General features: G+C 49.9%; 1 protein-coding gene across 1 annotated transcript in view; it reads right to left on the bottom strand.

Moving 5' to 3' along the window:
• The window catches only part of LOC138284002 (sulfotransferase 1B1-like), a 408412-nt gene that overhangs the window by 57856 nt on the left and 324261 nt on the right, over window positions 1-26295 (bottom strand). Inside the window, exon 4 of the mRNA XM_069222336.1 lies at window positions 9053-9179. Within this exon, the coding sequence (XP_069078437.1) occupies window positions 9053-9179 (127 nt within the window). The remainder of the gene's footprint in view (window positions 1-9052; window positions 9180-26295) is intronic.

The following is a 26295-nucleotide window of genomic DNA, read 5'->3' as shown; positions in this document are numbered from 1 at the left end:
CAGTGCTTGTCTTGAAGGGCCCTGTTCAGCGGTTCTTGAGACGGCGGTGCCCTGTTCAGCGGTGCTTGTCTTGAAGGGCCCTGTTCAGCGGTTCTTGAGACGGCGGTGCCCTGTTCAGCGGTGCTTGTCCTGAAGGGCCCTGTTCAGCGGTTCTTGAGACCGAGGTGCCCTGTTCAGCGGTGCTTGTCTTGAAGGGACCTGTTCAGCTGTGCTTGTCTTGAAGGGCCCTGTTCAGCGGTTCTTGAGATGGCGGTGCCCTGTTCAGCGGTGCTTGTCTTGAAGGGCCCTGTTCAGCGGTTCTTCACATGTGTCTCCAGGGCACCAGATCTGGCCAATATATGGTGTTCACTCGCCATCCGACTTCTCACTTGCGGGGCCCTCCTGTGCTGGTGTCCCGTGCCCGTGGGTGTCTTCCTTCACCCCCGGAATGGGTCTGGTGGGGCCCTCCTGGGCAGCTCGCCTGCTGCCGGACTTGTCGGCCGTGCTGCCCTTGCCATCCTTGCCTGATCCTCTGTGTCCCTTGCCTCCCTTTGGAGATGTGTCAGGTGGCACCCCACTTCCTGACGGTGCCAGGGTGGTGCCTGTGGAGGCTGCCGTCTCTGTCCTCTCGCACCGGCCCTTGCCTTTTTTGGATTTCTTCCCAGGGGGTGGGCTGGCTGTCCCTTTGCTGCTGGCCGATGTAGCTGCCCTCGAAGGTGGTGGACTCCAATATCCCTGGACTATGGTCCTTGTAGGTCCAGGGCTTGTGGTGGCTGAGGTGCTGATTGGACTTTTACGAGATGGAGGGGGTGGGTCAGGTGATGGAAAGAGGTTAAGTTTTGAGAGGAAAAACTTTTTAGGAGCAATGGGAAGGGTAGGTGCAGTGGGTATGGGAGTGGAGGAAGAGGATGTGGTTGTAGGAGAGTCAAGTGTGCTGTCGTTGGGTGCAGGTGCTTGTGACGGAGGCTGTCGTGAGGTGGATGGCTGTTGGGTGGGTGGCTGCCTGCGTTTGTGTGGTTTGGAAGAGGGGGTGACAGACACACTGGGAGAGGACACAGGGGACGTGTAAATGGCAGTGGGGGTGGTGACTGCACGTGTGCGGAGTGTTCTGGTGGGTGTGCTGGTGATGGACGTAGTGGCTGATGAAGTGGTGCATGCAAGTGTGAGTGGAGACGTCACAGGGAGGGAGGAGGGAGACGAGGAGGAGGGGGACACAGAGGAGGCAGTGGCTGTTGGCATGTCTGCATGTGGATGTTGCTTGTGTGAATGCTTGTGGGATGTGTGGTGCTTATGTTTGGATGAGCTGACCTTGGGTGTTGAGGTGTGTGCAGGCTGGTCTGTAGGTGTGTCTGGGATAGGCAGAGGAACAGGGGAGTGGGACTGGGTGGAGGGAGTTGGAGGAGGGAGGCAGGAGACAGGGACAATGGCTGCTGTCAGTGCTGAGGCCAGAGTGTTGAACGATCGCTGATGGGCAGCCTGACCCGAATGAATGCCCTCCAGGTATGCATTGCTCCGATGCACCTCCCTTTCCACCCCCTGGATGGCATTCAAAAGGGTAGACTGCCCAACAATGAGCGTCCGGAGGAGGTCAATGACCTCCTCACTGAGGGCAGCAGGGGTAACTGGGGCAGGGCCTGAGGTGCCTGGGGCAAAGGAGATGCCCGCCTTGGTGTGCGAGCGGGCACGGGGCGAGCGCTGAGGGGCTGCTTGGAGGGCGGAGCTGGTGCGCTGGGTGGCGGCTGTACCTGTTGTTGCGGTGGGCACGGATGTTGCGCCTCCCTTCCGAGGACGTGTCGGTGTCGCTGATGTCTCCACGTGTCCCGTTGTGGAGCCCCCCTCACCCTCCGTCTCACTGGTGAAATCAGAGTCCGTTGCATGGCCCTCCGGGGCCATGTGAGATGCAGCTCCCTCGTGCTCCAATGCCACTTCTCCTCCGCCAGATGATGCTAATGCACACATGAACATGAAGAGCAGACAAAAAAAGGGGGGGAGAAATAAAGACATGTTGAGTGCATGCATTGGCAACACAGTTGGCGGAGAGGACAGACACAGAAGCCCCCTGCACTACGCCGCGCACTTGGGGTACAGTACTCAATCAGTGAGACTTGGCCTACAAGCCAATGGACGACATCTGCACACATAGGTGACACAAGGCCATGGATAGCTGTACTTAGCACCCTACAGAGGTGGAGGGCGGGGGCACAGGGCCATGCCTTACGGAGGGGACTAGCCTACAGAAATCGTCCTGGCCTAGGGATACCCACATCCCTCGTCCCCCACCCAGACACCTCCACTGCGCGCTAAGATAGCAGAATGTGCTTGTACTCACCCCCTTGTGCCTGCTGTGATGTCCTCACGCGCCCATCCAAATCTGGGTAGGCCACCGCCAGGATCCGAGACATCAGGGGGGTCAATAGACGAGTGGCACCCCTCCTACGTTGGGAGGCCATCCCCAGCAGAGCCTCCGCGGTCTTTCTGCTCTCGCGGCGGATGTCCTCCCACCTCTTGCGGCAGTGGGTGCCCGTCTGTTGTGGACCCCCAGGGTCCGGACATCCTTGGCGATGGCACGCCAAATGTCGACTTTCTGATGGGCGCAGACCTATGTGACACGTACAGGGAGAGAAAACAAAATATCAACATTTTCTGCATGCTCGATGTGAGTGTCCCCCCATCCCCACCCTTGCCATGTGGCACATGCTCTCATCTGTCGTTTGATGCATGCCTCATACGCTCCCCTCCGCACCTTCGTTCATTCACCCCACTCAACCCAGGCATTGCCCACAAAGCATGGTCCCAGTGTACTAACCTGTTGGTCTGGAGGACCGTAGAGTAGCGCATACTGGGGGAGGACCCCATCCACGAGTTTCTCCAATTCTTCAGAAGTGAAGGAAGGGGCCCTTTCCCCAGTCGCAGCAGCCATTGTCTCTTCCAGACCGAGGTGACAGCAGCACTTGCAGTATAGGTCCTCTCCTGTGGATGATCAGGTCTCGAGTGATTAAGCTGAGAGAAAATGGCGGTCACGCCCGCGGCAGTGCGTACCGCAGCGGTGCGTGTCGCGACCGCCGGCGCACTTCCTCATTGGCTCCTGAAACCCATAGGGTTCAATGTTAACCAATGCGGCTTTGCACTGCGGTCTTCGACCGCCTACCGTCACGGTGTGCCACGCCAGCGCATTGACCTCACAACCCATTCTCACACTTCACAGGTCAGGCAGCCGCCATTTCAAGGGCCCACATGGCTTAATTTCTACTGCGTCACACAGGCCTAGGCCTTGCATTGTCACTCATACAAGCCATTCAATGCATAGCGAATCGTGTACTGTGCAAGCTGTGGGAACGTACCTGTGGTTTGCTTGACTCTGTGCTCCATGTTGTCCTTCCTAGGCACCATCCGCTGGGACTTGCGAGGAGATGGAGGAATGTTCCTGTGTTCAGATCGCTGGTGGACCTGTCGACAATGGAAGAAAGACATGTCATACTGACATACAGACTTGACCGAGCCACTATACAGGAACTGTGTGCCCAGCTGGAGCCAGACCTGATGTCACCCATTCGCCAACCCACAGGGATTCCCCCTCTGGTGCAGGTTCTGTCAGTACTCCATTTTTTGGCAAGTGGGTCATTCCAAACAACAGTGGCCATTTCATCAGGGATGTCTCAGCCTATGTTTTCTAAGGTTTTGTCCAGAGTGTTGTCTGCCCTGATGAAATACATGCGGAGCTACATTGTTTTCCCTGAGGTGGGCGATTTGGCTACAGTGAAGGGTGATTTCTATGCCCTTGGACATATTCCCAACATCATTGGTGCCATTGATGGGACCCATGTGGCTTTGGTTCCCCCCAGTGAAAGTGAACAGGTGTACAGGAACAGAAAAAGTTATCATTCTATGAATGTCCAGGTGGTCTGTTTGGCTGACCAGTACATCTCCCATGTAAATGCTAAGTTCCCTGGGTCAGTGCATGACGCGTACATCATGCGAAATAGCCACATCCCTTATGTGATGGAACAGCTACAGAGACACTGTGTGTGGCCAATTGGTGACTCTGGTTACCCCAACCTGTCGTGGCTACTGACCCCAGTGAGGAATCCCCGGACCAGGGCAGAGGAACGTTACAATGAGGCCCATGGGCGGACTAGGAGGGTCATCGAGCGGACCTTCGGCCTCCTGAAGGCCAGGTTTAGGTACATGCATATGACAGGTGGATCCCTAATGTACTCACCGAAGAAGGTGTGCCAGATCATCGTGGCCTGCTGTATGCTTCACAACCTGGCTTTGCGACGCCAGGTGCCTTTCCTGCAGGAGGATGGTCCAGAGGGTGGTGTTGTGGCAGCTGTGGAGAGTGAAGAGGAGGGAGACGACGGGGACGACACAGACAACAGGGACACAGTGATACAACAGTATTTTCAATAACACACAGGTACGAATCAACACCGCCATTTTACATGTACTTACAGTCTCCTGCCTCTCTACTGTCTGAGTTTCCCCCCAGTTTATGTTAACTGAGTTGTGACTTTCCCTTACGTTTTCAGAGATGTGGGCCCCACTGCGTGACCTCTGCTTTGTTTGCCCACGGACTACAGCTGTGTGACAGTAGTATGTTGTCATCACAATGTAACTGAACATTTTGGCACCGTTATGTCTAATACATTTGTTCAAAATACAAGCAGACTCCAGAAAATTTTAGTGCAATAAGTGATTTTATTTAAGTGCTAAATTTAGGGACATGGTTGAAAATCGGTGATGGGTGATGGTGGAGTAATGTCCATGGCAGAGTCCAGATTTTCAGTCTCACAGGTGCATTGTCCATATGCCTGTGGAAGGATGGAGCAGGGGCAGTTTAAGGTTGGACAGGGTGACAATGTGGGACAATGGGATGACATCAGAGGGTATCCTTTGCTGGCGGGGGTCTTGGCATCCTACTCTGTATTCTTCCTAGATCTCAGGTACTGCTTGCGGGGTGGTTCTTCTTCTGCAGGAGGTGGGGTTCTGGTGGCCTGTTGTTGTGTGGGGGCCTCCTGTCCACTAGCGCCGGCGGAGGTGGTAGGCTGTTCCTGGTCCATGCTAGTGACAGGGGCCCTTTGTGGTGCCACATGGTCCCGGAATGTGGTGACAATCTGGTTAAGAGCCACGACGATGGTCCCCATTGCGGAACTAATGGTTCGGAGTTCTTCCCTGAACCCCATGTACTGTTCCTCCTGCAGTACCTGGATCTCCTGGAACCTGGCCAGTACCGTAGCCATCGTCTCCTGGGAGCGGTGGTATGCTCCCATGATGGAGGAGAGGGCCTCGTGGAGAGCGGGTTCCCTGGGCCTGTCCCCCCCCTGTCGCACAGCAGCCCTCCCAGTTCCCCTGTTTCCCTGGGCCTCTGTCCCCTGGACCGTGTGCCCACTACTACTGCCCCCAGGTCCCTGCTGTTGTTGGGGTGGTGGGTCAACCTGGGTGCCCTGTAGTGGTGGACACACCGCTGATTGACGTGTCCTGGAGACAGAGGCATGGGCCCGCTGGGTGGGAGCTGTGCTGGTGTTCCCAGAGAGGGGTAGGTCTGCTGTGGCCTGTGTGAGGGGAACCCACTGTCCCGAGGTCCCCGATGGGCCGGGCTGGTCATCTGGGTCCAGGGAGACAGAGCTGCTGTCATCACTGGGGGCCTCTTCTGGGGGTGGGATGGACATTTCTGGACCCTCCTGGGCGGTGTGGTGGCGTTCGGGTCCTGCAGGGGTATAAGAGTATGGTTATTGCTTCTGTGTGTGCCATAGTGTGCAATGGGTGGGTGGCCGTGTACCCCAGTGCTGGCATTCCCTGGTGGTGGCTGTTGTCACTGTGGCTTGTGGGGGAGATGGGTATGTGCAGTGGGCATGCTTTGGTGATGGGTGTCCATGCTTTGTGGACGCATGCAGGGCTAGGTGTTGGGATGGGTGGGTTGTGATGGTGAGCCATTTGCAAGGAGTTGGTGTGATGGGGGTGGGGGTGAGGGTGGGGGTATGATTTGGCATGCAGGTGAGGTGGGGGGAATGAAGTAGTGAAGATTTGACTTACCAGAGTCCATTCCTCCGCCTACTCCTGCGATGCCCTCAGGATGCAGGATGTGCAAGACTTGCTCCTCCCATGCTGTAAATTCTGGGGGAGTAGGTGGGGGTCCGCCGCCAGTCTTCTGCACCGCGATGTTGTGCCTTGATACCATGGAACGCACCTTCCCCTGTAGGTCGTTCCACCGCTTCCTGATATCGTCCCGATTTCATGGATGCTGTCCCACAGCGTTGACCCTGTCCACTATTCTTTGCCATAGCTCCATCTTCCTGGCAATGGTGGTGTGCTGCACCTGTGTCCCGAAGAGCTGGGGCTCTACCCGAACTATTTCCTCCACCATGACCCTGAGTTCTGCGTCAGAAAACCTGGGGTGTCTTTGGGGTGCCATGGGGTGGTGTGGATGAGGTGTGGGGTGGTGTATGTGTTGTAGAGTGTGGTGAGTGTGGTGGTGTATGGTGTTTTGTGCGTGGATATTGTGTGGGTGATGTTGTGATTTGCCTCTGTGTGATGGTGTACTCTATTCTGTGCTCTGGCCTTCAGTCGCAATTGTGGTCGTAAGGGTTTGTGGGTGATGTGGGTGTGTGTTTTATATTGTAATGGGTGCGTGGGAGTGGTGTATGTATGTGTCTCAGGTGTGTGTATTTTGAATTGTCCAATGTGACTGTGTTTTGTAAAGGTGTGTGTATTTTGAGCGCGGCGGTGTGTACCGCCAATGGAATACCGCGGTTGAAAGACCGCTGCGGGGATTTGTGGGTCGGAATAGCATGGGCGTATTTCTGTTGGCGTGACGGTGGAGGTTTGGTCATCGCCAGTTTTTCGCTGGCCGTTGGTGTGGCGGACTTTTGTTGTTGACGGGTTTTTGGCGGTTTGCCAGTTGCGGGTCAGAATGACCGTGGCGGTTTTCCGCGGCGGTGTTATGGCGGTCTTCTGACCGGCGGTAAGCGCCTTTTACCGCCGAGGTCAGAATGACCCCCTATATATATATATATATATTTATATGTGACTGATAGGGATCATGTGATCTTCTATGCAACACCCATTATAAGGAGGTCAGAAGTTCACTAACAGCTTTAAAATCAGTCCAGTCCAGATTCAATTGTGTCGACGTTTCGACCCAAACTACAAAATTAATTAGAATTGGGTCTGAGATGTTTGTGTAGGAAGCAGCTAGAATAAAAGAAACATGCATCAGTTCCTTACATTGTACGAATATGCTTCAGTTCTTTATATTATATGTATATGTGAAAGCTAAAGCTCCCACCACCTACCCCAAAAATACAGGCACAAATTCCGATGTGTGGATGTATCATCTAGCTTAAGCCAAATAAAGGAAAGCTGTAAAGAACAAATGTCTTGAATTATTCTATTGTGAAGTGATAATAAATGACAAACTGCAGAAGCCCAACCAATGGAGGCTTGCCAGGCGAAATCCGGTGATTAGAGAAATCTTCTAAAACTTAAGGTAAGTCAATCCTTTCTCCAAAGATGCTGTCAACTACTACAAGAAAAAAGACTGTATAATCACTGGTTCAATGTCACCTATTGAGTAGAAACCCACAAGATAAGGAACTTAGCCAATATGTAAGTTACTCTGTCACACAAGCAGACAGTATGTATTCCGATGGCAATGGGGAGGGGGGCCCCTGCACTGCCCATGCTGTAGGCATATGTAATGTAGCCGCCCCCTGTAGACCCCAACACTGGCTTTCCACCAGACTCTCCATGGAAAGGCTGGCCACAAGCTGAGTTGTAATCAGCATGGAGGTGCTGAGTTCAGCACCGCCCTGGCAGAGTACATCTCAGACCCTTGTTGGGAACAATGTTCCTGGTGGTGACGGTGGTCCCCTGAGGGTCCACCCATCAGGGTTGTAATGTGGTAGCCAGACCGCCTGGAGTGCGGCAGTCCAACCGTTACTGCAGGTGTGGCGGTCCTCGGACCACCACTCTTATAATAAGACCCATAGGCCCTCATTTTGACGATGGCGGTAAGTGCTGCCTCTCGACGCGGCCGCCAAATAATGACCGCAGTGGGATATCTGCCACAAGAAGGGTGGAAATCCAGCTGTGGCCATACTGGCGGACGGCATTAAGGTGGCGCTGCTACCACCAGCAGTGCTACGCCAGTAGACCGCTGCCAGCCGTATTATGAAAAATAATACGGTCTGGCGGTGTTCTGCTGGCGGGCGCTGCTGGCAGTAGCAGCGCCCCATTACATCCCCTGCTGGAAGACCCCTAGGATCCAGGTAAGTTGGGTTTCCGACATGGAAGGGGGGGGGGTGCGTGTATGAGAATGAGTGTATAGTGTTGTGTGTGTGCGCGTAGGCATGTGTGAGAATGTGTGCATGGATGGATATGTGAATGCGTGTACGAATGTGTGCATGCCTGTGTGAATGAGTGGGTGTATGTGCAGTGCATGTCTGTGTGTGTGTGTATGGGGGTGGGGTGATTGGAATTGGGGGAATGTGGATGGAGGGGGGAGGGGGTGCGTCTGGGGAGTTTTTTGGGGGAGGAGGCTTGTCACTGATAAGGCCTAAAACTATGGTTTTCATGGTGTTACAAACGCCACGGAAACCATGGCGGTAGGCAGGGTCAAAATGCCTGAGGAGGTACAATAGTGGCCGCCGGACTGGAGATTCTTATCTTGGCTTCAGGCAACCCGCCAATGTCATAATGTGGCAGTATGTACTGCCAGCCTGTTGGCAGTACTACCGCCACATTATCACCGACCGCCGGGGTCATAATGACCCCTCTAGAGTTTTGTAAATAACAGCGGTACACTTTATGCTCACTTTTTTGAATCTTAAAATTTTAGAAAAGTTTTGTGGGTCTCATTAAAATAGAATGTACATGTCAAACAAGGCGCACAGCTTTGTTCTGTGTTTCAGACTTTGCCAAAACGGGTGACAATTTTTAAGACATATTAAAATTCAGTGATATATATAGAAAACCTCATAAGTACGCAATACGAATGAAAACCTTTTATTTCTAGCATTTTTCATCACACCACGACAAAGGTACAAAACCAAAAGAAGTATGGAATGTGGCATACCGTTTCCTGCCATAAAGTCCTCCAAATACTCTGCCAGGGTCCCGGGCTCACGGTGCAGTCTGTTTCCCAGTCTGAAATGGTAAGACGAGACAGCCACATCTTTGGCATTTCGTGCCACATAGATGATCTAGTCAAGAAAATAAAGCAGACTTTAGGCCACTAGTTATTCAAGGGACATATTCAGACAGAGCACATTTAGCCTGCATCTAGATCAAAATAATCCCTTTTCCTGAAAGGACACGTAAAAGGACATATACACCTTAAAAAAAAACATTAAATAGGTTCTCCCTTACTTTTCAGTCCTTATTATGCATGACTTGGGAAATTTCCTGGATTTTTCCCTGGAGTTACCGATATTGGAGGGGACTAGTAACTCAAGTCCAATACGAGTTGGACCTTGAAAGTCCATTAAGCGAGGAAATACCAGGGGAGTCTGTAATTACGTATCTAATTCTCCTGGTAATTCTTTGTTTCGTGCTTGACTTTAAACTTCTTTCAGGGGCGTAGCTTAAGGAGGAGTGTTTGGGGTATTAAAAACTCCCTAATGTATTTTGAGACAGTCTCCTCCCCATGGGTCTGGCAGTCTAGGATTCAGACCGCCAGACTCATAATGAGGCCCTTAGCCCTCCTTCCAGTCTGCATTTCTCTCCCTTTCAGCTGCCCATTAAGCCCCTATTGTACACCCTGCTTGTCGTACAATGTATTTTAATATTATGGCCCTCATTACAAGTTGTAACCGCCGCGCCGCTGCCAATGCGGCCGCACTCCCGCAGTGGCCATTTCAACATTCCCGACATACCGAGTTTCTGCCCGCCGGCCCAGTGGGGGATGACGGCTGCATAATGGAGCCCGCGCTGTTTTGGCGGTGCGCCGGGTGCAGTTGCACCCGTCGCGCTTTTCACTGTCTGTTATGCAGACAGTGAAAAGCTGCATGGGGCTGTGCCAGGGGGCCCCGCAACTCCCCTTTCCGCCAGCCTTTTCATGGCGGTTCCTACCACCATGAAAAGGCTGGCGGAGGGGGACTTGTAATCCCCTTGGCAGCGCTGCAAGCAGCACTGCTCTGGAGGATTGAATCCGCCAGGACCAACGTGGTGGAAAACCGCCGGTCCCGGCAGTGCAACCGCGGTGCTTCCGCCACAGTCGTAATTCCCAAGATTGCACCGCCAGCCTGTTGGCGGTGCAATTGACAAAACAGCCCTGGCGGTCTGTGACCGCCAGGGTTGTAATGAGGGCCTATATGTCATTGTGATTGTTGGGAAATCTAAGGCACCCCCTCCCCCTCCAATCTTACTGACCAAGCTACATACCTGACAGCTTTCAGGAGCTGAAAACTCGTAATTGAATTCTTTAATGTTCTAACTAGTGTTAGACTGACTAATTAAAACCTCTATACATATACATTACTTGTATCTGTTTGTTCATGCGTTTCGCATATTTGTGTTGTTCATCATTTTGTGACTTGGCTACAACAAATGAAGAAGAACCATTACAGAATTTAAGATGCAAACTAAAATTCTGCACTTTTACTTTCCACATACAAGTAGTGAACCTTTGTTTACAAGTTACAAACATATGTTTTCTAAGTGTATATTTATTTGAATAGAAAAGCACGTAGAGGGCCAGTTGTCCATGATGTCCATCTTCAGTCCCAGTGTCCTGCAGTGAAGCACAGCCAAGAGATAGAGTTCTCCCCTGTGCAAGACCTTTAAAGGGGGGGGCAGAAGTGTCCAGCAGGACACCCACAAGTACCACATCACTTCCTTGACCCTGCCCCCTCCTTCCTGCACAGTCCTCTTGGATAGCTCAAAATGGCAGTTAGTGCACATATGCTCTGAAAGTCTCAGCCCCTCCTCCCTGACATTCCTTCTAGGGCCTCTCTGCCCCGTTTCCTGGCACAGGATGACAGTTGACTGATTGATGTAAGGCCATGCTCATGCAGCTGGACAGAGCAGTAATTGGCCCTAATCCTGGGGTGAGTCAGAGAAAGCTGACATTCCTGGATGACCCATACATTGTGCAACTATGCCTTTGTTACCTACTGCATTATTCTTTTCACACAGATTGCAGTGTCCATTGGTGCAACTCTGGACGCTATGGACCCTAAGGATCTAGTGTTATACCCTAGGCCACCCTTTCCCATTGACATTGAATGGAGTGTCCCCACAGTGAAAAGACAGTAAGCACACTGACATTGACATTTAATGTAGTGTCCCTACAGTGAAAAAGCAGTAAGCATACTGACTATCCCACACATGGGTACACCCATCTCATGAGACCCACTCTGCATAGTTCCAGAAAACTGGGCTTTCTGTGCCAGGCTACCTAAGCCCAGTTCTTGGGCTGCACACGCCAGGAATCCTACCCACGCAGCCCTCACATGTGTGCACACATGATCAAGGTTAACCAGCCCAGGGCCTCCTACTCTTGCTGCGCACGGCAGCCTTTTCTTAGTGAGGTGGCACTGGTGGTAAACATGCACAAACCATTTCACTATGAGTTTACTGTGGGTCAGCTCCCAACTGTGAGGCTCCTCACAGTAAAAGATCAAAAAACAGGTAATCAAAAAGCAAAAAATCAGGGTGGACTAGATAGTCAGAACTGTCCTCTCACAAATGTTTGTAGTACAGGGAGTAACATGACTGAAAATCCCAGGAGGGCCAGTCCCCGTAACTCCAGTCACCAGACCAGTTCCATATGCCACACTGCATCTGTTCGTGAACTCACAAATGACATTTACTGACCCGGGAGAGACCAAGATACAGATCATGATAGACTTTGTGATGTGGCTAGCCACCTACTTACATCTTGAGCAGCTAAGTCAAGATGAAAATATTGTGCACAGGAAGGACAGATAAATCAGTGTACTACAAATAAAAAAAAGGCCTCAAGATGCATCACCAGAATGGTATTGGCTACATACACATTCACAATGCACTGACCAAATGATGACTCCAACCACATACACAACAAAATCCTGCCTCTGCCTGCATAACAGTAAACTAGGTCTCACAATGGTCAAAGCCACATCCTGCCCAGCAACTGTTTTGCCTGCACTGGTGGCAACATGGCATTCTCAAGCCATCCTTACAAGTGAAAATGAACTCCTAAATTCTGCAGCTATTTGACTGAAATTGAATTGACATGTTTAACAAATGTCAGGTTAATGCAATTGTTAGCATTGGTACCTGTCACATAAGGAAAACCTGCAAATCCAATATGTATTCGGCCTTTGCAAAATGTCACTGTAAACTATTGGAGGTAGATATGACAATACAACCAGTAAAATTGTATCGTTCACATCAACAGGTGAAGCTGCCACTAGGAACAACAAGCCCACTGAAAAGATTACCACTACCCACATGGTTGAAGCACTCAGTGATGACAACACTCCTGTACATTGAGAATGGTTCTGGCCCATCAGGGCAACCTGGTCAGACGACACAGTGAGTCTCACCATGACCACATCAAGACCTCCCAGCCCGGTTGCTTCAACAGCTCAGGCAGTCATTCCCCCCCCCCCCCAAATGATTCTGGCCAGGACAGCATCAGCCAAGTCTTGGGAGCCTATCAAGAATCCCAAGGCATGAGGAGCCATGTATGTGCCACAATCAGGAAAATGAAGCAGCTGCAGAGGGACTTCCATATTGAACTGCTATAAAAGTGGAAGCCCATCAACACCATCCTGGCCTCCCTATTGGGGGTGTTCTGGGAGATAAGTAGCACCCTAATCAGTGACTGTGAGCAACAACACACCCTCCCCTTTGGCCAAGCAACACCAGGCTGTCACCATCTGTGGCAACCAGTGGAAGGGAGGCCCTGTTAGGGGAAGAACCCGCCTCGAACACCTCTGCCTCTGCAGCAGCAGATCTCCCCCGCAAACGGGGACATCCAACCAAGAACCCAGGAGCATCGGATGGCAAGACACCAACCACTACCAGCAATTGACTTCTTACTGATTTCTCTCCTTTGATTGCCATGTATTCACTCTGTTGACTGCTCTACAACCATATTCAATTTGCATGGTATTAGGACACTGCACTTTGGACTTCAAATGTTGTGGCATCTTCTACAATGATTTCATCCACCATGACTGATCCCTTCACATTTTGTTGCACTGTACAGCACATAGGCTGTCAAGTGTCTGGACTGGCATAGCCAAGAATGGCTGAATCATATTGAATTAGGGTAGATATGCTAAGGCCCTCAGACCACAGAAGAAAGAGCTTCATCCCATAGAATAGGCTTACAGAATAGTTGAAGTTGTCACCAGCTTGCGACTTATCACATACCAAAACCAGTTTTTTAAACATCACATAAACCACGGCACAGACATAGGGCAATTCAACAGTCCTTGATCATAGGCCTATCCTAATACAATGACCAAGCATCTGGTGGTATGACACAAACCTATGTCAGTTTTGTGGCACAGGCACTGTGGCTTGCAATGATGAAACCCATCTACAGCGACAAACAGGTCATACAAGATCATTGTCAACACAATGTGGAGGGTGAATGCATGGACTGCACTTGATGACAGCACTTTTCTAGGCCACAGATTGACACACAAGATGCAATAGGCAGACAACAAGTGTGTTCTGCACTTCAGACTTCCACCCCATACACTGTCCAAGCTGCTTTGGCAGAGGCCTCATACATCCCAAATCTGTGACCAAATAACCTGGTTCAATCCATGTCCAATTCTTATGTCAGGACAGTATCAAATACCTGCCAATGTCACAACTCTGAGATGCCCACAGAAGGATATCATGGTGAAGGTGCATGGATAAAACAAAACAAGGCTTGAAAAGGATACCCAAGACAAAAATCTAATCTCAAACATCTGTAGATCCACTTACATTGTAATGAGACTAACACAAATAAACCAGCTAATCAAGGTACCAAAATGTTAAAGTCTGACTCAGCATGCAACCTTTGGCTGTATACTGCAAATATTAGATCCTGTGTTTTGAAAAAACACCCTATTCCACACATTCTGACAACTACAGTTCCTCATACAGTCACAGTAATTATATCACATCACATACTTACACTCAGGTAAAGTAGTGATTGATAAGATCTGCCCGCAAGTCTTCAGCTTCCTCTTCATCACTATCATCCTCACTTGGAATTTCGGGATTTTCACCCGGTGGCACTGATAGCTCCCACTCATCTGGGATATATGGGATATTGCTCCTCAGAGCAATGTTGTGGAGCATGCTGCAGGACACAATGATCTTATGCACTTTCCCAGTTGAATTGAGGAGGGGTCCACCTTTCTTGTCCAGACACATAAATCTGACCTTCAGGAGTCCAAAAGCCCGCTCCACGACATGCCTTGCTCTTCCATGAGCATCACTGAAGAAGGTTATTGACACCCTGAGAAGTATCTCTGTGGGTCAGTCAGCCATTGTAAATTGGCCACCCATCTCCAATAGACAAATGCATTCTTGGAAGGCGTTCATGGTGCAATGACTGGCCTACAGAGATCTTTTCAGGCTCTGACCTCCTCAATGACGGCAGCCAGTCACCCCCCACCTTTCATCTCCCTCCAACTTCCTCTTCACAATCCAAAACCCCCTACCCTTATCTACCCAGGGCACACATAAAGATCCACATACCTCCACCTCAACATCCAAGAGTAAACTCAGACAAAAACAAGCACCACAAAACACATCGGCACAAACAACAGTCACCTACAGACACAACAACAGTCACTACTTCCCAGGACACTCCCATCAAACCCACAGCATCACAGACACAACATTATGCATACCCACAGGCACAAAACCAATAGTTATTGGCACACCTTCCAAACGTGCAAACAGACCCGTAGACATCCACCACAAGCACCACACTTGTAGACACCACAACTACTGACATGCAGACATCCACCGCATCCAGCCAACCAGCAATCACCACCCCAATAGTGACGCACACATCTGGTACTCCTTCCCCCAGCACCTCCACCTCTCGCCCCAAAGACACACAAATGCCCACACTCACTCACCCACCAGACACCCACCACACACAAGCATACCTCCCATAAGCACACACCCATGACATCCATGCCAACACAGCCTACAGCCATGCCAACACAACCTACAACCACTCCCTCAACCTCTAAATCCCAATCCCCTTCTGATGACTGTCCCTGAGTCCGAAATAAACTTTTTTTGTGTGACCTGAACCTTTGCCCTGTTGCCCCCCATCCCATACCAAGAAGGACCCCACCCAGCTCCCAGGCTGTCCCTTCCACCTCCAAGGCCTCCCCTGAAAGCACCCATACCTCTCTCACCCAACAATAAGTCCACCCCTCCCAAACAGCAGAAACCCCCCCCCAAGCCCAAGCCCAAACCCCCTCCCAAATCCGACCCCACCTCTCCCAGATAATCCCTGAGGTGCCTGCCTACCCCCTTGATGTGTAGGTTTCCAGGCAGCTAAGGGGCAAGTCTGAGACTGTGATGTGCTTTTGCATTTGAATAAGAACTGGCAAATGGCCTTGTACTTTATTACATTTCTCATTAATAAACCCAAAGTGTTCCTTTTTTTGGTAATACATTTGTCCTGCAATTCCTTTTCTATGTTTATGTTGTTCCTGAGTGAGTTGTGTTTTGCGCCTACAGTTGTGTGTTTGTGTGTGCCCGCTTGCTGCTCCCTTTGCTGTTGTTTGCAGTATGTGTCTTTGTGTGCAGTGTTGGTCTCCCCAAGAGAAAGGTATGTGTTGAGTGTATAGGTGTATATGTAAATGCAGCGGTGGTGTCATGGCATTGTGTATTCCCTTTTGGGTTGCCCAATGTGGGCATGTATGGTGTTAGACTTGTCCCCCTGATAGGACTCATGTATTCATGTGATGTGTGTCATCTTGAGTTTGTTTGTGCATATATGGAGTGTGTTCCTTGGTGCTAGTTGGGTTTGCCATTGACAGGGCATTTGTCCATGTAGGTGTGCACCCCTTGCAGCTAGTACCTGTAGAGGTATGTCCCATCCAGTTGGAGTTGTATGTGCTTTGTTGACTTGCTCTTCCCCATTGTGCAGATGGGCATGACATTTAGGTGTATTACTGTTTGTACTTGATTCCCTTGTAGGGCCATTTCCTGTGCACATGATGTTTGAGAGGCCTGTTCTAAGTGAAATTTGTCCAAGTGCAGTCTCCTTCCCTGAGTGTTCCTGCTAGCCCTGTCCCAATAGTGCTGGTATTGTTAGCATGTTGCTCTTTGTCTCTGTGTTTCTCTCAGTGTATGGTGCATGCCATTGTCCTTCTATTGTGCTGTGATGTGAGTGTTCATTGCAGGGCTGTTTAACGGTGGTATTGTTTGTGCTGCATGCCACATCGACATATATGTGCTGTATGTGACGACAGTCCATGGCCTGTGTGGAGCATGAGTGTGTGAGCTGTATTTGTATATGTGCTGTTCCTGTGTTATTGTTGATGTGTGGGGAAACGTCCTTAACAACGAGTCCAAGGATGCGGACGTTTCCCAGGCAAGCGTAACCATGCTTACTTGAACAATGCATGTTTTTTCTTGTGCCTTAACCACGCATGTGCTGATCTACGCATATGTGTGGTTAAGGCACAGAAAAAGCCATGTAGTGTTCGGCAGAGGATGCATTGAGATTAGTGGGGCTGAGGCAGAGGTGGGGGGTGGATTAAGAGATTTTGGATGGGTGGGGCTATTTTTTTTAAGAGGTGGGGGTTTGGGTATTTTCTTATTTAAGTCTTATGGTGGGGTGGGGTAGTTTATTTTTAAAAGGTGGGGGAAGATTTAAAGAAGGGTGAAAGGAGGGAAGAGAGAAGAGGAGGAAGGATTGGGAGAGCACAAGGTGAGGTAAATGGGGTTGGGGCAGGGATGGTGGGTAGTTTTTAATAGTGGGGTAGATTTAGGGCTTAGGGTGGGTGGGGGTGTTGGGATACTTTAATTTTTACGGGCGGTGGTGGATGGGTTTGGGATATTTTATTTTCTTAGCGCTCAGGGTGGCTGGGGGCCTGGGGTAATTTAGTTTTTAGGGGCAAGGTAGGGGGTCATGATAGTTTTTTTAGGGCTCAGGTTGGGTGAGGGTTTGGGTAGTTTACTTATGAGGGGGGAAGGTTTTAGGGCTCAGGGCAGGTGGTGGGCGTTGAGGTAGTTTAGGAGTGGGGGTCGGGGTAGTTTTTTTTAGGGGTCAGGGCAGGCGGGGGCGGTCACGGTAGTTTACTTATTAGAGGCAGTGTGGAGGGTTGGGGTTGTTTTTTTTTTTTAAGACTCAGGGCAGGTATGGGGTGTCAGGGTAGTTTAGTTTTTTGGGCCAGAGGTGAGAGGTAGTTTTTTTTGGGGTTGAGGGCGGGTGGAGGAGTCGGGGTGCTTTAGTTTATAGGGGTGGGGGTTTAGGACAGTATTTTTTAGGGCTTAGGGCGGGTCGGGGGTCGGGGTAGGTTAGGTATGACGGGTGGGGTGAGCTTTGGGCCTCAGGACGGGTGGGGGGGTTGCATGACAGAACCACACATGCCATTTTGCATGCATTTTCACACATTCCTTTACTAGGCATGCTTTTACAACAAAATTCATTGTAAAGGCATGCGTGGAACCAACGCAGTTGTATTTCCGACTGCGTTCTTAAGGCATGCGTTGTTCCGGCATGTGGGGTTCCATCATACAACCTGATGTGTATGAAAATGTTGTGTACCCTTCACTGTTCCTTTGCCTGATTTATGTGGCTGTGTATATTTGTGTAGGTGTGAGTGTGCTGCCTAAAGGGGGTATATTGTGGCTGTGTACATGTCTGTGTTAATGTATGCTTCTGAGTGTGTATAGGTTGAGACGTGTACATGCTGGCTGTGTACAACAGTGCTACAAGCTGTTTATAAAGTTGTTGTTATAGGTAGGTGTTTGTACCTACGGTTGTTGGCTTCCTTGGCGGTGTTCATTTCGTTGTCTTTCGATGAGCAGCAGCGGCATGATGTTTGTGAAGGGCTCCATGGTGTCACTTTTAGTGTAACGCTGCCTGCAGGTGAGTGTGTCCCTTTATACTGTCCATTCCTGCCAGATTGTACATGGTGGTTGGACCTCCATGGTCACATTGGCGGTGTGCAACCTCGTAATGAGTCAGGCGGAAACACAGGCTCCGCTGGCCTGTTAGTGCTGCCTCATGACCATGGCGATTTGTGCTGCCTGGCGGTGCCAGCGGGCCACTGGCAGAGTTTTGTTGGTCTGACCGCAAAACTTGTAACATGGTGGTCCGACTACCAGACCAATGACGGTCGGACTGCCAACACCACCTTGCGGTCCCGGGACCATTAAACTTGTAATCAGCCCCCTTGTCTGTAGTTCCTCTGTCAATGGACAAACCTCCTTCAAGGTTGGTATGGTTCGCATTCATCTGCCATATTCAGGGTTGTGCACTGTCTCAGTGTGATGGAGCTAATGTCCTCCAGAGGACAGCATTGGGGTAGGGTATTACAACAGTTGAGCCGTCTGTCAAAATTTGATGTATTTGTCTGTCAAAACAAACTTCAAAATCAACTCATCACCAATGCCTGCATATGTCTACAAAAGAGGCTCCGGAAACACAACACAACTCAGCATCCAAGGTACTGTTCTAGTGAAAATATTAGCATGGCTGACAGAATATACCCCTGATTCACAAAAAAACTAGTTAACTTTGATGGTGGATGAAATGGTTAGGGTTTAGCACCAATTATTTGGAGCACAGTTGCAGACAAGAATTGTGAACCAGAGAAGAAAAATCCAGGTCAGAAATGTAGATACAGAGGATGTAATATGCAGGAGGATATATTGAAGCAGTGAACCAACCTGCATAGGAGACTCCATTCCCTCACATTCAGGGCACACCATCATACCTAGAGAACAGGTGGGGGTCTCCCAGGCCGCTCACCTACTAAAGACATTGTGGGAGTTCCAGATGGGGTGTACACTGCTAAGTACAGACACAATCTCTCTGTCACAAACACCTCACACCATTCCCTATGCAATAACAATCTTCCCGTTCTTCATTTTGGGACAACATTCTCCTTACCACAATTCCTATTTGGAACTCAAACAGGTGTGCTATCAGATTTGTGCCACAACTCACACCACTCTTTATGTTTGTTGACTTGAATGATTCTTTGTAGCTATAAATAGTCAAGGGGACAAATGCTGTATCCAGAAATGACACAAGTTCATCAGAAGAGAGGGGCATGAGCTAGGATTTGAGACTGGACTTATTCTTACAGCTAAGAAGAGATTGGGAGGCAGAGGACGTACTGCTTTCCTTTAGACCGGATCAGGGTATATATGGCATATGAGCTAAGTGGGAGTAAGAGAACATGCACACCATGGGAAATGTTTGAGAGGTGTTCGGACAAAATATCTGAAAATATATTGTGATACAAAAATATTGTGTCAAGAATATCGGGTTGTCAGAAATACTGTGAACTGGAATATCGACAGTGAAAATATTGTATTTAGAGCTGTTTTGAACATTGTAATATTGTAAAAAATATCGATGTAAAAATATTTTTGTATGCAATTTCATTCAAAAGTGTTAATTAGTATATAATCTATTGTAGTGTGTTTGATTGCATATGTTTAATATTTTTTATTAGTATTTTAATTAAGATAATTTACTACTTAAATTTCCCCCTACTGACCACCCGCATCCCTCCCATTCCTTGACTTATGTAATGGTGGTCGCTCCGCGACCCCACTGAGCAGGTCCTTAATCAGTTCTTCCTGCACTGCACTGCTAAGCGTTCTATAGCACCTGAAGTGTAGTGCCTCCTGCTCCCTTCTGCCTGTTTTGCTTTTTGCTGCCTTGGTCCTTGCCGCCACCCACTGTTCTTTCTGCTCTTTTTCTATTTGTTCCCCCGCTTTCAGGCCCCCACCGTGTCCCTCTGTTTTTTTCCGCTCCTCCATGCTTCCGCTCCCTCTATGCCCTCTACCCAATCCCACTCCTGGACCTACTTAATGGCAGTTGCTGCTCAACAGCACCACTGATGCACCCAAAGCACACCAATGGCAAGCCCGTCTGTGCCTGGACCGTGTCCAGCACCAGGAACCCTAGATCTCTCTCTACCCATTATACTCTGTCTTAAAACTCCTGGCCTGAGACAACTGCTGCATCTCCTCCCCCAGACCATAGTCAGACCCTTCACTTGCCACCACTGCCCCTTCACCAACAACACCCAGACTGACACAGCACCAGGACAGCCTCCCCCCAAGCCTGCAAAGCATCTTCAATGCCTGCTAATCAATGCTCGCTCACTCTACAAATATGCCACGGAAATCTGGGACATCAAGAACTGGCTCACATCGCCTGCACCACTACGAAAGGATACAAACTGATCCACAACACTGTCACAACAAGCACAGAGGTGGCATCGCCTTCATGCATTATGACAACTTCTCATGCACCACCCTCGAAGAGGAGGAGTCCCACCTCATTGAACACTAAAACTTCAGAATCCAAACCAATGCCAGAACCCTCCCATACAGACCACCTGGACCTCGACCGAAGTTCTGCAGAGCCATTGCTGACCTCATTGCCCCTTTAGCCATCGACTCAACAGACTACATATTCTTAGGAGATTTGAACTTCCATCTGGATGACCTCAATGACCACAACTCCACCAATCTTCCTAGACAACCTAAACAACATCAGACTCAAACAACTAGTCACCAGACCCACTCATACCACAGGACACACCCTGGACCCCATCTTCACAGCCAGCGAGAAAATCAAGTTCACCCTCTCAATGGAGCTTCTTTGGACCAACCACCACCTGGTACATTTCACCTTAGCCAACAGACCAGAACCGTATACCACACCTCCACCTCCCCCTCTCCGCAGATGAAGTAAGGTAACAGAGGCACAAGGGACCACTGCCCTCCAGTCCAACAAACCCAACATCTCTGGAGATGCCAGCAACCTTTCTGAATGGATCATCACCAGCACCAACAAAGTTGTCCCCACAAGGAGCTCCACCTCCAAAAGATCCATCAAGCCTGTTAGGTGGTTCACCCCTGAACTATGCACACACAAGAGAGAATGCAAAAGGCTAGAGGATGATGGTGTTGCACAAGGACCTCACGGATCGCACCACCTTCAAAGATGTGCTGAACAAGTACCATTGCCACCTCAGAGAAGCAAATAAGATTGCCCTACTCAGCCACATTGAGGAAAGCACCAACCACCCGAAGGAACTCTTCAAGATCGTCAAAGAGTTCTCCAACCCAGCAACCACAAAAAACACAATCCAACTGTAGGAAGTTGGCTCTGTATGCACTATTTCAAAGTAAGGAATAGTATGCACAGAGTCCAAGGGTTCCCCTTAGAGGTAAGATAGTGGCAAAAAGAGATAATACTAATGCTCTATTTTGTGGTAGTGTGGTCGAGCAGTAGGCTTATCAAAGGAGTAGTGTTAAGCATTTGTTGAACATACACACAGGCAATAAATGAGGAACATACACTTAGAGACAATTCCAGGCCAATAGGTTTTTGTATAGAAAAAATATCTTTTCTTAGTTTATTTTAAGAACCACAGGTTCAAATTCTACATGTAATATCTCATTTGAAAGGTATTGCAGGTAAGTACTTTAGGAACTTTGAATAATCACAATAGCATATATACTTTTTACATAAAACACATATAGCTATTTTAAAAGTGGACACAGTGCAATTTTCACAGTTCCTAGGGGAGGTAAGTTATTGTTAGTTCTTGCAGGTAAGTAAACCACCTACGGGATTCAAATTGGGGTCCAAGGTAGCCCACCGTTGGGGGTTCAGAGCAACCCCAAAGTCACCACACCAGCAGCTCAGGGCCGGTCAGGTGCAGAGTTCAAAGTGGTGCCCAAAACGCATAGGCTTCAATGGAGAAGGGGGTGCCCCGGTTCCAGTCTGCCAGCAGGTAAGTACCCGCGTCTTCGGAGGGCAGACCAGGGGGTTTTGTAGGGCACCGGGGGGACACAAGTCCACACAGAAAGTACACCCTCAGCAGCGCGGGGGCGGCTGGGTGCAGTGTGTAAACAAGCGTCGGGTTTGTAATAGGAATCAATGGGAGACCAACGGGTCTCTTCAGTGGTGCAGGCAGGCAAGGGGGGGGGCTCCTCGGGGTAGCCACCACCTGGGCAAGGGAGAGGGCCTCCTGGGGGTCACTCCTGCACTGGAGTTCCGATCCTTCAGGTCCTGGGGGCTGCGTGTGCAGGGACTTTTCCAGGTGTCGGGATCTGGGAATCAGACAGTCGCGGTCAGGGGGAGCCTCGGGATTCCCTCTGCAGGCGTCACTGTGGGGGCTCAGAGGGGACCACTTTGGTTACTCACAGTCTTGGAGTTGCCTGGGGGTCCTCCCTGTAGGGTTGTTTCTTAACCAGTCGAGTCGGGGTCGCCGGGTGCAGTGTTGCAAGTCTCACGCTTCTGGCGGGAATTGCAGGGGTCTTTAAAGCTGCTCCTCTGAAACAAAGTTGCAGTCTTTGTTGAACAGGGCCGCTGTTCTCTGGAGTTTCTTGGTCCTTTTAGAGCAGGGCAGTCCTCTGAGGATTCAGAGGTCGCTGGTCCTGGGGAAAGCGTTGCTGGAGCAGTTTTCTTCCGAAGGGGGGAGACAGGCCGGTAGAGCTGGGGCCAAAGCAGTTGGTGTCTCCGTCTTCTCTGCAGGGTTTTTCAGCTCAGCAGTCCTCTTCTTCTTATGTTGCAGGAATCTGAGTTCCTAGGTTCAGGGGAGCCCTTAAATACTAAATTTAAGGGCGTGTTTAGGTCTGGGGGGTTAGTAGCCAATGGCTACTAGCCCTGAGGGTGGGTACACCCTCTTTGTGCCTCCTCCCAAGGGGAGGGGGCCACAGTCCTATCCCTATTGGGGGAATCCTCCATCTGCAAGATGGAGGATTTCTAAAAGTTAGAGTCACCTCAGCTCAGGGCACCTTAGGGGCTGTCCTGACTGGCCAGTGACTCCTCCTTGTTATTCTCATTATTTCCTCCGGCCTTGCCGCCAAAAGTGGGGCCGTGGCCGGAGGGGGCGGGCAACTCCACTAGCTGGAGTGCCCTGTGGTGCTGGAACAAAGGGGGTGAGCCTTTGAGGCTCACCGCCAGGTGTTACAGCTCCTGCCTGGGGGAGGTGATAGCATCTCCACCTAGTGCAGGCTTTGTTACTAGCCACAGAGTGACAAAGGCACTCTCCCCATGTTGCCAGCAACATGTCTCGAGTGTGGCAGGCTGCTAAAACCAGTCAGCCTACACGGGTAGTTGGTTAAGGTTTCAGGGGGCACCTCTAAGGTGCCCTCTGGGGTGTATTTTACAATAAAATGTACACTGGCATCAATGTGCATTTATTGTGCTGAGAAGTTTGATACCAAATATCCCAGTTTTCAGTGTAGCCATTATGGTGCTGTGGAGTCCGTGTTTGACAGACTCCCAGACCATATACTCTTATGGCTACCCTGCACTTACAATGTCTAAGGTTTTGCTTAGACACTGTAGGGGCCCAGTGCTCATGCACTGGTGCCCTCACCTATGGTATAGTGCACCCTGCCTTAGGGCTGTAAGGCCTGCTAGAGGGGTGACTTATCTATACTGCATAGGCAGTGTGAGGTTGGCACGGCACCCTGAGGGGAGTGCCATGTCGACTTACTCGTTTTGTCCTCACCAGCACACACAAGCTGGCAAGCAGTGTGTCTGTGCTGAGTGAGGGGACCCCACGGTGGCATAAGATATGCTGCAGCCCTTAGAGACCTTCCCTGGCATCAGGGCCCTTGGTACCAGGGGTACCAGTTACAAGGGACTTACCTGGATGCCAGGGTGTGCCAATTGTGAAAACAAAAGTACAGGTTAGGGAAAGAACACTGGTGCTGGGGCCTGGTTAGCAGGCCTCAGCACACTTTCAATTCAAAACATAGCATCAGCAAAGGCAAAAAGTCAGGGGGTAACCATGCCAAGGAGGCATTTCCTTACACAACCCCCCCCCCCCCCCCAAGCGAAAGAGGATGAGACTAACCTTTCCCAAGAGAGTCTTCATTTTCTAAGTGGAAGAACCTGGAAAGGCCATCTGCATTGGCATGGGCAGTCCCAGGTCTGTGTTCCACTATAAAGTCCATTCCCTGTAGGGAGATGGACCACCTCAACAGTTTTGGATTTTCGCCTTTCATTTGCATCAGCCATCTGAGAGGTCTGTGGTCAGTTTGAACTTCAAAGTGAGTACCAAAGAAGTATGGTCTCAGCTTCTTCAGGGACCAAATCACAGCAAAGGCCTCCCTCTCAATGGCACTCCAACGCTGCTCCCTGGGGAGTAACCTCCTGCTAATGAAAGCAACAGGCTGGTCAAGGCCATCTTCATTTGTTTGGGACAAAACTGCCCCTATCCCATGTTCAGAGGCATCTGTCTGCACAATGAACTGCTTGGAGTAATCTGGAGCTTTTAGAACTGGTGCTGTGCACATTGCTTGTTTCAGGGTGTCAAAGGCCTGTTGGCATTCTACAGTTCAGTTTACCTTCTTGGGCATTTTCTTGGAGGTGAGTTCTGTGAGGGCTGTCACTATGGATCCATATCCCTTCACAAACCTCCTGTAATACCCAGTCAAGCCAAGGAATGCCCTGACTTGAGTCTGGGTTTTTGGAGCTGCCCAGTCCAGAATAGTCTGGATCTTAGGCTGGGGTGGCTGAACTTGGCCTCCACCTTCAAAGTGTCCCAAGTAAACCACAGTTCCCTGCCCTATCTGGCATTTGGATGCCTTGATAGAGAGGCCTGCTGATTGCAGAGCCTTCAAAACCTTCTTCAGGTGGACCAGGTGATCCTGCCAGCTGGAGCTAAAGACAGCAATATCATCAAGATAAGCTGCACTAAAGGACTCCAAACCAGCAAGGACTTGATTCACCAACCTTTGGAAGGTGGCAGGGGCATTCTTTAAACCAAAGGGCATAACAGTAAACTGATAATGCCCATCAGGTGTGGAGAATGCTGTCTTTTCTTTTGCTCCAGGTGCCATTTTGATTTGCCAGTACCCTACTGTTAAGTCAAAGGTACTTAAGAATTTGGCAGCACCAATTTATCAATTAGTTCATCAGCACCTAGGAATGGGATGGGCATCTGTCTTGGTGACAGAATTAAGTCCTCTGTAGTCCACACAAAACCTCATCTCTCTCTTTCCATCTTTGGTGTGAGGTTTGGGGATTAAGACCACTGGGCTAGCCCAGGGGCTGTCAGAGTGCTCAATTACTCCCAATTCCAGCATCTTGTGGACTTCCACCTTAATGCTTTCCTTAACTTGGTCAGACTGTCTGAAAATTTTGTTTTTGACAGGCATGTTGTCTCCTGTGTCCACATCATGGGTACACAGGTGTGTCTGACCAGGGGTTAGGAAAAAGAGCTCAGCAAACTGTTGCAGGACCTTCCTGCAGTCAGCTTGCTGTTGGTCAGAGAGGGTGTCTGAATAGATCACTACATCTACTGAACCATCTTTAGGGTTTGATGAGAGGAGATCAGGGAGAGGTTCACTCTCAGCTTCCTGATCCTCATCTGTTACCATAAACAGATTCACATCAGCCCTGTCATGGAAGAGCTTAAGGCGGTTCACATGGATCATCCTCTTGGGGCTCCTGCTAGTGCCCAGGTCCACCAGGTAGGTGACCTGACTCTTCTTCTCTAGCACTGGGTAAGGGCCACTCCATCTGTCCTGGAGTGCCCTGGAAGCCACAGGCTCCAGAACCCAGACTTTCTGCCCTGGTTGAAATTCAACCAGTGCAGCCTTTTGGTCATACCAAAACTTCTGGAGCTGTTGGCTGGCCTCAAGGTTTTTACTTGCCTTTTCCATGTACTCTGCCATCCTTGAACGAAGGCCAAGTACATAGTCCACTATGTCTTGTTTAGGCTCATGAAGAGGTCTCTCCCAGCCTTCTTTCACAAGGGCTAGTGGTCCCCTTACAGGGTGGACAAACAGAAGCTCAAAGGGTGAGAACCCTAATCCCTTATGAGGCTCCTCTCTGTAAGCGAAAAGCAGACATGGCAAGAGGACATCCCATCTCCTTTTGAGTTTTTCTGGGAGCCCCATGATCATGCCTTTTAATGACTTGTTGAATCTCTCAACAAGGCCATTAGTTTGTGGATGATAGGGTGTAGTGAATTTATAAGTCACTCCACACTCATTCCACATGTGTTTCAGGTATGCTGACATGAAGTTGGTACCTCTGTCAGACACCACCTCCTTAGGGAAGCCCACTCTGGTAAAGATACCAATGAGGGCCTTGGCTACTGCAGGGGCAGTAGTCGACCTAAGGGGAATAGC

Source organism: Pleurodeles waltl, chromosome 3_1, assembly GCF_031143425.1.
Source record: "Pleurodeles waltl isolate 20211129_DDA chromosome 3_1, aPleWal1.hap1.20221129, whole genome shotgun sequence".
In the NCBI taxonomy this organism is placed as follows: Eukaryota; Metazoa; Chordata; class Amphibia; order Caudata; family Salamandridae; genus Pleurodeles; species Pleurodeles waltl.
The sequence above is the reverse complement of the archived record's forward strand: the minus strand, read 5'-3'. Positions and strand labels throughout refer to the sequence as shown.